Here is a 15,612-nt window from a genome sequence, read left to right on the forward strand (position 1 = left end):
TACTTTATACTTTATACTTTATACTTTATACTTTATACTTTATACTTTATACTTTATACTTTATACTTTATACTTTATACTTTATACTTTATACTTTATACTTTATACTTTATACTTTATACTTTATACTTTATACTTTATACTTTATACTTTATACTTTATACTTTATACTTTATACTTTATACTTTATACTTTATACTTTATACTTTATACTTTATACTTTATACTTTATACTTTATACTTTATACTTTATACTTTATACTTTATACTTTATACTTTATACTTTATACTTTATACTTTATACTTTATACTTTATACTTTATACTTTATACTTTATACTTTATACTTTATACTTTATACTTTATACTTTATACTTTATACTTTATACTTTATACTTTATACTTTATACTTTATACTTTATACTTTATACTTTATACTTTATACTTTATACTTTATACTTTATACTTTATACTTTATACTTTATACTTTATACTTTATACTTTATACTTTATACTTTATACTTTATACTTTATACTTTATACTTTATACTTTATACTTTATACTTTATACTTTATACTTTATACTTTATACTTTATACTTTATACTTTATACTTTATACTTTATACTTTATACTTTATACTTTATACTTTATACTTTATACTTTATACTTTATACTTTATACTTTATACTTTATACTTTATACTTTATACTTTATACTTTATGCTTTACACTTTACACTTTACACTTTACACTTTACACTTTATACTTTATATTAAAGCTAGGAATCGTTCGAAATCATTTCATATCTCTGGCTATTTGCAACATTCATGTAATCTGATTAGAGTAAAATGTAGCTTAGGAAATTCTCATTCGTATGCTGTCATTATTTTATTTTTTTCAAATTTGCGACTTAGTTCGGTCTGATTTAACACCGACCATATTGGCTCGTTTCTTTATCCCTGGTTTTTATTTTCAGGTATAATCAGTTGAACTTGTCACGTTTCGAGCCATAAATCTCGCATGTGCATAGTATTTTTCGATATAAATTAAATTATGGTTGTATACGAGCAACTTTGGCATTAAATTAAATTTGTTAAAAAGGTATTTTTTATATCTTAATTTTCGTAATTTACTGGCTTTACAAGAAAATTTTCGAATATCCAGATTAGTCTCATATAACTCGTACTTACATACTTACATAATCCATCTAGCTCCCCCCATCTACTAACAACAATTCCTTTCCCGAAATGCTTGTGAAGATGCAGAGGATTCCCTGGTATTTAGTAGCAACAAGTATTGGACTAACATTCCTTCTCATCCCACCAGGACTCGCATTCGGACGTGGCCGGCGTCGGTATTGATCAGCATGCAGGGACCTGATAAGGTTGCACAATGAGGAATAGCGTGCTGTCCCAAGTATGCTTTTTCCAGCCATCATTTTGCAATTTTCATCGGTCCTTGTCAATAACGGAGTAGCAGCACACGGGCGGTATCCTATGCTTATACTTATTTCGGCTGAGTGAAAGTGAATGAAAGTGCTGAAACTTCGACTTTTATAATTTTCGATTTGGCGATTTTACGAGTTTTCGGCCCTTTGAATTTTCGTTTTTTTTTATTTTCTCACTGTTCTGCTTTCCAATTTTTTACCTTTTCGATATTTCAATTATTCGATTTTCGATTTTCGACATTCGAATTTGCAAGTTTTCGACTCTTCCTAGTCGGTTTTTCGGCATTTTGACTTTTCGAGGTTCAACGTTTCGACTTTTCGGTTTTTTAAATTTTCGAAGTTACATCCATTTGACATTTGCAGATTTATCCATTTAACATTTGAAGTTTCACCTTCAACCTTCAATTTTTAAGTTTTGACTGTTTGATTTTTCGATTTTTTGATTGTTGGACTTTCCAATATTTCGTTTATTCGATTTTCAACTTTCACGTTTTGGCTTTTAAATTTTCAACTTTTTAACTTTTCGGCATTTTAACCTTCTTACAGGCCAAAAAACATCCTAAAAACGATGCGATCAAGTTAAAGACTATTTTTTTTATGATAGTACATACAAAAGAAGCTCAAGTTTTGATTTTTATGCAAAAATAATTATCTGTAGGTGCACCAGCTAAGAAACAGTCCAAGTTCTCTTTTTAGTTTTTCATATCTAATGCTCTACCCAGTTATTTTTTTCAATTACAAAATTGAAGTCAAGCATGTAAATTACTCTTAGAAATATTTTGAGATTATATATTAGCACAAAATGACCTCTTCCTCTTTCTTCAAAAGTGAAAAAGGGAAAATTCGAGCAATATTTTTTTCGTAATTTTTGTGAATTCTTGTTTTTGGAAGATGATTATTCTTGAACGCATGGTTAGAATAATGTATTAATATCATAATACCAAGAAATCCGTTTTGAACACATGTGTCATATTGTTAATTCGAAAAAAACTTCCTATCTGGTTCTGAAGCTCCAAAACCTATGGTCGCCTAAAGATAGCCTTACCTGTTAGGATTAACTTTTCGACTTTTGAATTATCAAAGTTTTGAATGTTCGCTTTTACAACTTTTCGAGATTTCGACTTAACTTAACGACTTACTAAGTAACGCAATTGGTATTTCTAGTTGCAGCGACTTATTAATAACCTAAATTAGTCATATAATCAGTTGCCAAAACAACTTTATAACAACGGTGTTAGTAGGGTTTTGTCATTTGAGTTTTGACGTTTCGCTTTCAACCTTCGACTCAACTGTCGATTTTCGAATTTTGGCTTTGGTTTTTGACTTTTCGCTGTTTGACATTTCGACTAATTGACTTTTCGAATTTCCGATTTTTGTACTTCGACTTTTATGGCTTTTAAACTTTCGACATTCCAACTTTCGAACTTTGCGAATTTTTGGCTCTGCGACTTTTTAAATTTTCGAATCTTCGATTTTTTAGTTTTTCGCTTTTCGGTTTTTCTAATATTTGAGGGTATGAAATGGGGAAGGCAACTAGGAAAAAGCGCCCAACATAACTTGAGCTATCCTATGCGCCTACCTAGCGCTTTCAAGTGGCCATACCTGGAAATACTTCAATTCGTATAATTGAGTAGCCAAGCAGGGCATGCGGGGTCGTGTGGCTTTCAGTTCCTAAACTTACAACTGTACTTTTAGGCAACCATTGAACCACAAAACTTTATTTTCAAGTATTATATTATTCAAACTAATATTTTTTGTAGACTAATCTATTTTCAGAGAGCGAAATAAGGCGCTATATCCTTGACCAATTGCAGCCTGGCTTCTGGTCTAAATGCCATTAGTTCGTCTCCGAGGGTCCGGAGTATAACTAACTTTTATTAGCAAAGATACTCCCAACGACTGTAAATAAATCATTATTTTTATGGGAAGCGTTTGGTACGGGAGGTCCACGCTTTCTTCCTTTCCCTTGATTCCAAAGAATTCAATGGAAACAGGCACTATTTCTAGTTCCACTTGATTCCTTGGAATTCTCTCAGCGGTACAAGCTGCGCAGTTGGCCTGGCCGTTGACAAGAAAAATGATTGATTCAAGTAATCGTCATCTTCCAGGATGCTTTCAAGAACTGGCTGCGTTCGTGTGAGATTAGAATTAGATTAGATTTTGGCTTTCCGATGTTTTGAATTATCGATATTTCGACTTTTAGAGTTTTCGACTTATTAACATCTTGATTTCTCGATTTTGAACTTTCAACAATCATTTTTTCGTAACGCCGACTCGTGACATTTAATTTTTGAGTTTTCGACTTTACGTTTTCGCGACTTTTGGATTTTGACTTTCTTTTCGACTGTTCGAATGTTCAATTTTTCGACTTTTTACCTTTTCAACTTCCCAAGTTTTGACTGTTGATTTTCAACTTTTGACATTCTTTTCACTTTTTGATTTTTAATTTCTACTTTTTTACTTTTTATTTTTTTCTATTAAGTTTTTCCTTTTTGCTTTTTTCTTTTTTTTTATTTCGTACTTATAAATTTTATTTTATTTTTAATTTTATTTTCAAAAATCCATAATTTCATACTCTCATAATTTTGCATGCTCAATGATTGGAGTTGAGATTATTGAACAGAATCACCTAAAAGGCACCGGTCCACCACCTTCAACTGCGAAAACAGACACTGAGGAAGCCTGCAAGTCGTAGGCGAAATACGTATCTGTCATTGAATAAAATACACATAGTAGAATTAAATTGGATAAGTTTTCTTATTTTTTATTTTTAGGTAAAAGGCAGCAATTAAAACGTGAAAATCGAAATCCCAAATCAAATTGCTGATAAACGTAAATCGTAATTACCATGTAAATTAGCCTTTCGTTATTTTCTCTTTGCTACTGCCTGCTTGAAAATTAATTTCCTAACAATTGGACCTACGCAAAGATTATAAACGAAAAATGTATATGTCGAGTTGTAATTTCATATCAATCCACAAAGATATACAAAAATACCAAGAAAAAATCTCCCCGACGTTTCAGGCAAGGCAGAACTCTTTAAAAGTTGATTATTCCTTTTCGTATCGACGATGTGATCCTAATGTTGCACAATTGAAGAAGAGTAATATAATCCGATAAGGCTGCTCTGAACTTTCCGTCGGTATCGGAACTTTAGGCCACATCCTTCGCCCAAAAGCTCCCGTGGCCTGTTAGTTCCGTTCAATTGAATCCTTTCCGGACGGGCTGGCTCCTCTTCGTCCTTCAACCCGTCACTTTTTCTTCTCCAAGGCAGCAACAACAACAACAACGGTAAGGCAACTACCGTCGTCGTCGTCGTCGCATGTCATGCGCGTCGACAGATGGTATATGGCATTGTCGAGCCATCAGCACCGGTTGAACTCGGTTTACATATTTTATCGGAGAAAACGACAGCCATCCAATATGAGTCAATTTCCTTCCAGTCAAACGAACGGAATGCCACACCGACACGGTCGACGATGACAGGCAGTGGGTTAGAGGCGAGATCCGAACGAGACAGACAGGTGTGCCATTCGTATTTCCTCTGCCATAGATTCCAAACCGACAGTAGAATATCTAATTCGTTGTTGGTTATCGTTTGGCAGTGGAGAAAATTTAAGAAGACCTCCTCAAATGGGGCAGCTTCATTTCCATGCTTTCCCATTTCGGTTTGACGATCCTTATGCAGACCTACAGCTTCATCTTTTTGTGATGCGAGCACCTGTGTGTTGGGCTGGAATGGAATTGAACGCGGTCGGTCGGTCGGTCGATGTGAGACGCTCAACCTGTTTATTGATTTAATTTGCTTCCGGGAAAAGTTGGTCCCGCTCTGACTGTCTGTGGTGTCCTCTCTTAGGGGGGAAATGTGAAATCGCAAAAAAAAGAAAAAAACAAGAAATACAGATGTACAGCCGACTATTTATGGAGTAGTATGGAATAAATTTCAGACCGGCTGAAGGAAAAGCAAACAATCTGATTCGGCAATTTGTCGTTGTGATGAGATCTCGCATATTTTACGACCGGCAATTGTTTGGGCTTTGGATCCCGTGGTGGACCTTCACCAATCATCGAACCATGACAAATTGGCACATACGGCATAAATCTTTGATCCCCAGAATTTTAGAGCACGTCCTTATTTCCACTTTCCACAACAAACGACCCTGCAGCACCAGCAGCAGCAGCAGCAGCATACGCATTCATACCCGTCACATACATGCAAAGCGGATATATGTATGGTCAAGGTTTCTGCTGAAGTTGTTCGGATGATTCGAAGCTCTTTCGTTCGGCTATTGAACAAAGAAGGATGAGACCGACCGGAATGAAAAATGTGCCTTTTATCTGGTCGTATTTCCTTTTGTTGGCTTACGGACAATTTTGTTCGCTTTTATTCTTCTGAAATCGGCTTTTGGCTTGCCTATCGTGTGTACTTCCGGCAGGACTCGGCGGCAGAGGTCTGCCCTGGTGACGGGATTGTCAACATTTTAGAAATGAAGACGCTATCAACAATTCTGTCCGGAAATATCTGTCGTATAGGCTGTGCTGAAAGCCGGAGGAGAATGTGCCTGTGGACGGGTTGTGTTGATTTTATTCGAATTCGAATAATGCCGGTGCCAAGAATGGAATAGATAGAACGAGCTCTCTCAACAAATGCTCTATAACGTTCGAGTTATGATACACTTAAAACGAAAGGATAGCTCAGCATGAAATGAAAACCAAAAAAAAAAACTATTATTTATTCGACTACGTGCGATAGGTTTTCGGTTGGCTTGTTTTATATTAATCAGGATTTACAACTTACTGTTGATGGGAGCATCATCCCGCATACTATCTATCTAATACATTTTAATTATTCGAACTAATGAACTCGCACAAAACCAGCAAAACCGCCAACTAGGCAATCCACTTCTCGCTAATATAGCAACTCGGCAAAGCAGTTTGTGAATAGATTTTACTCATCGCACTGCGGCGCACGGGGCAAACTTTTTATATTAACTTGTTACCATTGGCTGCAAAACATAAATCCCGACTAGCGAGAGTACTAACAATATATAAATGCGGAACCGCACACACGCACACACAAATACTGCGCCCTCTCCGCAAGCCCCAGAGGCCTCACGGTCTGGTTCAGATTGACAGCTCGTAGAGCAGGGTATTTCCGCACCGGCCAGAGAAAAAAAAACCAAAAGCATTCTACGCACCTTCCCCCATTTGCGCGATACAGGAAACTATGCTGTTCAACACAAATCGCTGTTATGTCGGGGTGCTATTTTGTTGATGATTTTGCCACCCAGTGGCGATTTTTTGTTTCGCCGGTTTTTTTGCTGTTGTTGTTGTTGAGCTCGTAGCTTTCGCTCGTTTCCAATTTCCGCTAACTCCATTAAGCGCTGGATAGACTTTTTTTCACTCTGTCGATATTTCTAGTTTAGGACGCACATTTATGTTGATAGGTAGGAACAGAACAGAACAGAAAAACATGCAAAAATATGAAAGCAGCTTTACCGGCCAAAAAGCTTCCCGTGAACGCTTGTACGCGGAGTACTTTTTGTGCGGTTTTCTTTTTTTGTTTATACCTAGTAATATTCAAATTTTTTAATGCGTCGACATTTAGGTTCGACACTTTTAACATTCGCGGCGGTACCAAATGAAGTACCCTATCAAGTACCCCGTATCAGGCACCAAGCTTTCAGCTTACATGGGGAAATCTAATGAGAAAAGTTATGTTCCGTGCAAAATAATAAACCGTAAGCCGGGTACAGCCTCGGATCAAGGATGGCATGGCAACGCGTCGGATACAACGGATTAACCGGCGGCAGCAGCACCAGGCAACATTTTGAGCGCTTTTGGTTCCTGGAAACAATTTTAATTACGGATTAATTGCTCATTCACAGATACATTTAAAAGTCTGCTTTTGTGGGTTTTCTAACAAATTACGCTAATTGGAACAACCGCCGCAATTTGTGTTGAATTTTCGGGGGAAAAAATTTCGTCGAAACAAATCGTTTGTTCACATCATGCATAGATAATCGAACGAGGAAAATTGAAGCCTTCTGACTGCGGGAAACCACGATTGGCGGTGGAGGCGCATTGTAACGTAATTGGAACTAGGTCGTTCTTCAAATTCGATAAACTTTTTACCATCATAACTCGTTATGTTTCATAATAATTATACATTATTGTTCAAAGTTTATGACACATTAGACTACAATCGAAGTGGTAAATTCAATAAGAATTCATTAGGAATTCAAAATGAGTTCAAAAAGTGTTCAAGAAGAGTTGAAGAAGGATTCAAGAGAAGTTCAGGAAAAGGGTCAATAAGAGTACAAGAAGAGGTCAAGGTTCGAGAAGAGTTTAAGAAAAGTTGAATAAGAGTTCCAAAATGGCTCAAAAAGGTTGAAAAAGTGTTTAAAAAATTCAAAGAGATTTAAAAAGGCTCAGTAGAAGCTCAATAAGAATGCATTACCCAAGCAACCAAAAGTTCGAATTTCACTTAAGGAACAAACTTGAAAGTTCATATTTGGTTCAAATTTAGTTCCGCAGAACTTTCATGCTGAACAACCAGTCACTACATTTGTAAACCGAACTTCATTCTCATTAAAGTACTGTTAATAGCTGTAGCAACTTGAAAGTCCAACATGCAGCTTGAAAGTTCAGCAGACAACTTGAAAGTAACTTAGAGTTCGGATAATGGTGTCTAAGAAAGGTTAACAAGCTTTATGTCTGTGGTGGTATAGCTTGCTAAGCAGCTTTACATGTAATTAACCGAACTTCAAAGTTGCCTAGAGTTTGCTGAATAGAGCGCTAAACAGCTTTTGAAGAAAGTTTGGCAAAAGTTTATAAAACAGCACTTGTAGTTCTATTTTTATACTTTTCCATTTTCTACCTCCGCCTCCTCCTAACTTTTGTAAAGTCGGTTCATGCGATTAGGATAGACCATTTAAAAAAAGCCTAACTAACACCGACCGCTACTGGATTTGAACCCGAGCGTTCCTCGTTGCATGCATATCCTGATGCATTGCGCCATCTCTGACGCCGCTAGTGGCATGAATTTTGCCGATGAGTTGTTCTTAAGTGTAAGTTCGTTTCGGGGCTGTGATAAATGGGAAATTAGCACATCGAGTAAAAACGATGCAAATGGCATATTCCAGCAACGGAGCAGTGGTATGCGTCTAAGTTACCGAAAAGAAGTACTCGAGTTCAAATCCCCGAGGTTTATGTTGGTGGTGTGTGGTAAGTTACAATAAATTAATATTTATAAAAAAACAGTCGATTATTAACCGAAATTAAACACCTTAGTTAATGAGAAATGTCATGAATCTGCAAAGTGGGAAAATATTTCCCCAATCTTTTTTATTTTGAAAATTATTGGAGTTTCTTTTTGGGCTGAACAGTGTTCTATATAGCGACTTAAGCGAACTTTTTGCGAACTTTCTAGTTCTGTTAGAAGTTACTTTGTATTCCCTTCGAAGTTTAAACATCAAATACGAACTTGAAAGTACGGTTAATTACTTAAAAATGAAGTTGAATAGAGTTCTATTCATGATCATTTCGTTGGCTGATTAAGCCAAAAATCCTCTTTTATCGGAACTTTTGGTTACTTGGGTAAGAGTTCAAAATGACAAGATGTGTTCAAGAAGAGTTCAAAACGAGGTCAAGAAGAGCTCAAGAAAAGGTTAAGCTTGTTTGTTAAGTTTAAGAAAAGTTCATTAAGAATTCAGGAAAAGTACAAAAAGAGTTCAAGAATTGTAAAAGAACATTCGACTGGAACTCAAGGAGAGTAACAGAAAAGTTCAAGTAAGTCTAAGCGGAATTCAAGAATTGTTCAAGAAGAGTTCTAAACTAGTCCTTTTAGAAGAGATTAATAAAAGTTCAACAAGAGTTCAAAACATTACAAAAACGTTCAAAAAGATTTCTAGATATATAAAAAGAGCTCAAAAAGTGTTCAAAAATAGGTAATAAAGTTCAAGATTAGTTCAAAACAGGTTCAAGAAGAGTTCATAAACAGTTCAGGAAAAAATCTTCAAAAGAGTTCCAACTAGTTTAAAAGGAGTTTGAAAAAATTCACAAACATTTCGCTAATATTTTATCGAAGAAATCAACAAAAAGAGATCAGTAGAAGTTCTATAAATGTTCAAAAAGAGATCAAACAGTGTTCAAATCTTAAGCAGCAATTTCAGTTTTATTACGTCTAGTGCTCTTCATGACCAATTTCATAAAACCGCTAATAAAACTATGAGCTCCACTATAACCTTCTGATGACTACTATAAAACTTCCTTCCGACCAAGAGGTCCACTCTTCAGAAGGTTTTTATAGCCTCTTGAAGAGTGAAGCCATAAGCAAAAGTAGTTTTTCTACGCACTGCTGACAGCAGCAATAAAAATCCACAATGCTTTTGCTGCCTGACGGCAACTGTCAGAATCTAATGAAGCTTTTCGCTTTGCTTGACAAAGCTATAAAGCACAAGGCTTGCTGCGTAAAAAGCTAAATCACCCTTTCAACAGCTTTATTGACTTCAAAATAGCCGTGAGCGAAAATGCAAAGTTTTTCGGCCGAATCATCCTGATCGGTTTGATTTACAGCAATAATAATAAAATATCTGAAAAAATGTATAATAAATTTCAGTACTTTCCGTAGTAATGCAGTATATGTGCATTAAATTTTATCGTTTTATTTATTATTTTAGTAGCCGAGAGCCGGGGTCGCTCTTGCCGTATCAAGAATTCCTCTCCATTGTACTCGGTCCTGGCTACTCGTCGCCAATTCGTTGCAAATCGGGTTCACCCTGGTCGAGTTGATTGGTGCGTTATATTGTATTGCTACGCCCCGCGTAGTGTAAGTTTTTAAGAGCTGTCGCAGCCAACCAGTTTTATCGTGGTAATCTAAGCAACCACAATAAATTTTCTTTATTATCAGTATTATTATGATTTAATAGCTAGTTGTAAGTAGTCTTCGACTATGATACAATTGGTATTGCACTAAACTATGATAAAACCAAAGGTCCGCAGGTTTACACCGCAATAAAACCTTTATAAAATTTAAGTAAAACCAAGCGGCTTTAGAATTATTACTTGTGATGAATTAAAAGAGTTAAGAAAAATAGCTCAAAGTGTGCTCAAAACAATTTTATAAGCAGTTCAAAATCAGTTTAACCAAAGCGCAATAAAAATTTAAAAAGATTTCGAAAAAATTTCAAGTGCTGAACAAGAGCTCAGAACGTCCTATAAGATTTCGATAACAGTTCAAGAAGAGCTCGGAAGGTCTACAAGAAGAGTTCAAAAACAATTTAAAAGGCGTTAAAAGCGCAAGGAAAGTTAATAAAGAGTTCAAGAAGAGCACAATAAGTGTTCACTAAAAGTTCCATAAGAGCTGGATAACAATTCAAGAAAAGTTTGAGAGGAGTTCAGAAAGTGTTCTAAAATAGCTCAGAAGTTGAACACTTTAGAGAAGAAGAAGAGTTTAAGAATTTCAAAAAGTTCGAAAAGAACTCATCAAGAATTCATTAATCGCCCAGCTAGCACCAACTCGTATATCAATGTACGAAAACTATCGTAAATATCTCCAAACAAACTCGAAATCGTAACTAAAGCTGGATAAAGTGGGATCAGGTTGATTTTTTGTCGTATATATTAAGAAGAGTTCAAGAAAGACTAACAAGAGTTTATTAAGAGCTCAAAAAGAGTTCAAAACAGTAGAAAAGTGTTCAAAGAGACTTCGAAAACAGAAGGAGCTTGAAAAGTTAGAAAAGTGTTCAAGACGAGCTAATAGCGCAAGGAAAGATCAAAAAGTGTTTAAGAAGAGCATAATAAGCATTCAATAAAAGTTCCATAAGAGTTGGAAAACAATTCAAGAAGAGTTCGTGAGGAGTTCAGAAAGTATTCAGAAAATAGCTGAAAAGTTGAACACTTTAGAGAAGAAGAAGAATTTAACAATTTCAAGACAATTTCAAAAAGAACTTAGGTATTAAGAATCCATTAATACTTCAAGAAGAATCAAAAAGAGTTCTAAAAAATTCAAAACGATTGCAAACGTGCTGAAAAGAGGTAAAAAGAGCTTAAAAAGGATTTCAAAAGGTTGTAAAAGGTAAAATTTAAATAAATGAAAAATATTTAAGAAGAGTTTACAACGATTGAACTCGTTAAAATACGTCTGAAGGGTGTCTAGTTAGTACTTTTTAAATGTTGATAAAGAGACGACCAGTATTAGTAAACTAAATGTTCAAGATTAGTTCAAAAATTATTTAAGAAGAGTTGAACAAAAATTCAAGAGGCGTTCAATAAAATTTCAATAAAAGTTCAACAACGAGAAGAATTCAAAAAGAGTTCAGGAAGGGCTTATCAAAACTTCAAGAAGAACTCAAGACAAGTCAAGACGAGCTCAAAAAGAGTAAAAGAAGAATTCGATTAGAGCTCTTTTAGGGCATAAGAAGAGTTCAAGTAAAACTTTCAGAAAAGTTCAAGTGAGTTTAAGCAGTATGTATGTATAAAATACTATAAATATTGAATGAGTCAAAAATATTCAAAATAGTCAAAATTCAACAACCAAACATCAAAATTGCTAAAAATGTGACTTTCGCAAAAAATGCAAAAAATGTCAAATATGAGAAATATGTCTAAAACATCACAGATGTCAAATGTCAAAAATGTACGCCAAAAATAATAGACAAAAATGAAAAAACGGTGGCTCAGGTTCTCTGCTGGTAGAATAGCAACAACCAAAAACAGTTAATAATATATGACACAAATAAGGAAAATTGACAGAATAACGAAAATGACGTAAACATCAAAAACGCCAAAAATGTACGACAAGAGCGAAAAAATGATAAAAAATATCAAATGTCGAAAACGATCCAAATGTCAAAAATGTATGTCAATAGCGACAAAAAATTCTTAAAAATGTCACAAATGTGAATAATGTTATAAATGCCAAGAATATTAAAAATGTCTAAAATGTCAAAAAAGTCGAAAATACCAAAATCGTAGGAAATGGCAAAAATGACAGAAATGCTAAAAGTGACATAAATGACGAGAATAATTAAAATGGAAAAACTAAAAAATATCAAAAATGCACAAATGTGAAACAAAAAACTACAAAAAAACTTAAAAAAGTTACAAATGTCAAACATGTTTAAAATATCATATAAATCAACTTTAATAAAATTGTCAAACATACTAAAAAGGACGAACATGCATGAAAAAGGCGAACAAAATGACCAAAAAAATGTTAGAAAACTGAATAACATAAAAAATGTGGAAAATGTTAAAAATGGTAAAAAATATTAAAAATGTCGAAAATATATGACAAAAGCGACAAAAATGACAAAATGTTAGAAATGCCTAATGCCAGTCAAAAATGCCATGAATGATCAAATAGCTAATACCTAAATTTCAAAAATGCCAAAAATGAATGACAAACATGACAAACATGAGAAAATAACATGGCAAAAATTTTGAAAAATGTATGACTATTTAGACTATTTAGAGAAAACAAATAAAATGACACAAAATTTAAAATTGTAGTAATCACGAAGAAGACCAAAATAAACAGACGTAACGTTAGAAAGATTACAAAATCTGTTCTATTTTTAATAAACTGACAGCCAATAAAATGTGGATAAGATAAACTATTCAAGGTAACACCAAAGTAAAACATGTCGAAATATCAAAATTGTTTATGACGTATGAGAAAAATTGCACAATTGCAAATTGCAATACAAAATGTCGAAAATATTTTAAATTTACGACAAAACTGACATAACATAACTAAGCATTAGCACAAGCATAGGATACCGTCCGTGTGCTGCTACACCATTATTGACCAAGGCTGATGAAAATTGCAAAATGATGACTGGAAATGTGATAAAAATGACAGAAGATAACTAAAATGATAACATGAAGAAAATGCCAAAAATGTCTTGGCCATATTTTCCTTTTATTACGTAGCAATTGAATACCCGTTTAAGTGCACCGGTTTTGCTCAACGCTTTTGTAACCTTTGACAACTAACATTTTGGAATTCTTTTCTCAAACTGTCAAAAAAAGACAAAGATACATGAAGAAGATCTGATCTACCGAAATTAAAGATACATTATCCATTGTTGAAAAAAATTAGTGTACATTTGAAAACGGTCCGTAATCGGCTGTTCCGCGAAGCTTTCGTTTGACGTCGAAACAGGAGCGTTGTACGGCCGTCATGTCAACTTTATTGACATCTGCATGATGTTTTGAAACGGGATCAAAATTTTCTTCAAACATTCATTTGCTGCATCTTAATTGATAGCCAAACTAGAGTTGTTGTTGTTGTGTAGTTGTTATTTTTCTGAAAAAACTTTAACCTGTAATCAAATATATTATATTAACAATATAGTTCACTCTTCTACAATCCTGAAGACACGACTACTAGCGCCATAGCGGCATAAAAGGTTACCAATGTACACCGTAAATTCGACACGTCTATCGGAAACAACTCAACTTTCAGTACAGAGTTTAGCCACTTCTAGATAGAATTAACAAAAGGGCGAAAGCCGGAAATGTAAACAAAACGGGAGAGGGACCAGCTTAAGAAAATCAGCTCTCGCTCGGTTTGTTCGCGCTTGCGACATTCGCCGTTTTGTTGGTTCTATCTTCAATTCACGATTAAGAAGCTCTATCGCTTTTGCATTCATGAAATAGACCAAATCATGCCGTCAATTGACAGAAACCGGCGTGGCGCCTTTGTTTACATTTTGGACTATTTTCTTTTTCATTTATATCGAATGTAGCGTGTGTGTTGCACGTTTTACAGGTATAACGGCTTTTCTAATTCAGTTATGCTGCTGTTTAAACAACAAACATGCCGTTTAAACACCTGAATCTTTGCTGGATTCTGTCATTCGTTATGTAAACAAAGGAATCAGCATGGTATGGATAGTAACACAATTAATTTTTATACCTAAGTACAATCTACAAGAATGACGTCATAGAGTAGAATCAATATATATTGATTATACTCGTCATAGCGTTAGAAATAGCACATTCTGTCTACCACACCTTTTCTTATGTATTGGTTGCACGCTTAAAAATGTTTAATACAAAAAGCTTTTAGTCACCTTTTTGTCCACAAGAGGGTGTTACTTTTGCGTCTTTTCAGATATATATGGGATTTTGCGAAGTGAACCATATTGTTAATATAATATATTTGCTGTAATCTTTTTATTTGGCACTTAGAGCACCTGCTTTCAATTTAGGGTAGTCCCAAAACCGACAATTTTTGCCTTTAAAACTTTTCTTTAAATTCATATTTCTAATAGTTTTTCTAATCAAATCAAGTGCCAGATGCACTGATGCAAAGCTCTTGTAGAGTTTTTTTGCAGAGAATGAGTTAGACGAACTAAATTTTCGAAATTTAACCTGTTTACAATCGGTTTTTGTAGAACAGAATTTTCATCAATTTCTTAATTAATAATTAGAAATTACAACGTAAAATATTTTTTCACGAGGCACAAGTTGTAATGGCATATAGTTCAAACTTACCAGACTTGAACTCGGAGTTCCCCCGGTACCAGATGATCTGCGCCACCGGTTTCGAGTTGGCGACGACACAGGTCAGTGTCAGGTCCTGACCTTCGCGCACTTCCACCTTCGAGTTGTGGCTGTAGCCTTGGATTTCTATCGATGACGGCGGTGCTGTGGAGCAAACAAGCAAAAGCAAATGATTAGAATAAAGACAAACACATTAGATTATATCGGTGATGGTGGTGCGTGGTGGTATAGGTAGATACACACGGAAGCAGATGGCTTGAGTTGGATCTAGCGAAAACAATCCTTATGGATTGAGCTTCTGATATCATTCTTCGCTCGTGGTGGTGGTGATGGTGCTGATGCTGGTGATCCTGGTCGGGAAGGCGAAAAGCTTTTTGCGGCATTGTTTTACCGCGTCGAATTTTCCGTCGTGGTGCCGTGGAAAATATGTTTTAACGGGGTCTGCCATCGAAATCGACGGCGTTAACAAGGGGTGTGGTTTTCTCTTCTACTTCCGAATGGTAATGGGCCCCCAAAAATGGGTTTCACCATAATTCGAGAAAATTGCGAAATGGTAGAGTCTTTTCCGTCGCCCGCTGAATGATTTTCACAATTTTGTAGAAAATGGGGTTGATTTTAGCGAGTTTGGAGTCGTTTGACTCGACGAAATA

The 15,612-nt window shown here is 35.0% G+C and overlaps 1 protein-coding gene across 1 annotated transcript in view; it reads right to left on the reverse strand.

The window, feature by feature from the left end:
* The window catches only part of LOC128735135 (nephrin), a 103,835-nt gene extending 88,490 nt beyond the window's left edge, over positions 1–15,345 (reverse strand). The window contains exons 1-2 of the mRNA XM_053829631.1: positions 15,153–15,345; positions 14,954–15,106 (exon numbers count right to left, since the gene is read on the reverse strand). Coding sequence (XP_053685606.1) covers positions 14,954–15,106; positions 15,153–15,345 — 346 coding nt within the window. The remainder of the gene's footprint in view (positions 1–14,953; positions 15,107–15,152) is intronic.
* Positions 15,346–15,612: the final 267 nt, after the last annotated feature.

This window comes from Sabethes cyaneus, chromosome 2 (assembly GCF_943734655.1).
Source record: "Sabethes cyaneus chromosome 2, idSabCyanKW18_F2, whole genome shotgun sequence".
Classification (NCBI taxonomy): Eukaryota; Metazoa; Arthropoda; class Insecta; order Diptera; family Culicidae; genus Sabethes; species Sabethes cyaneus.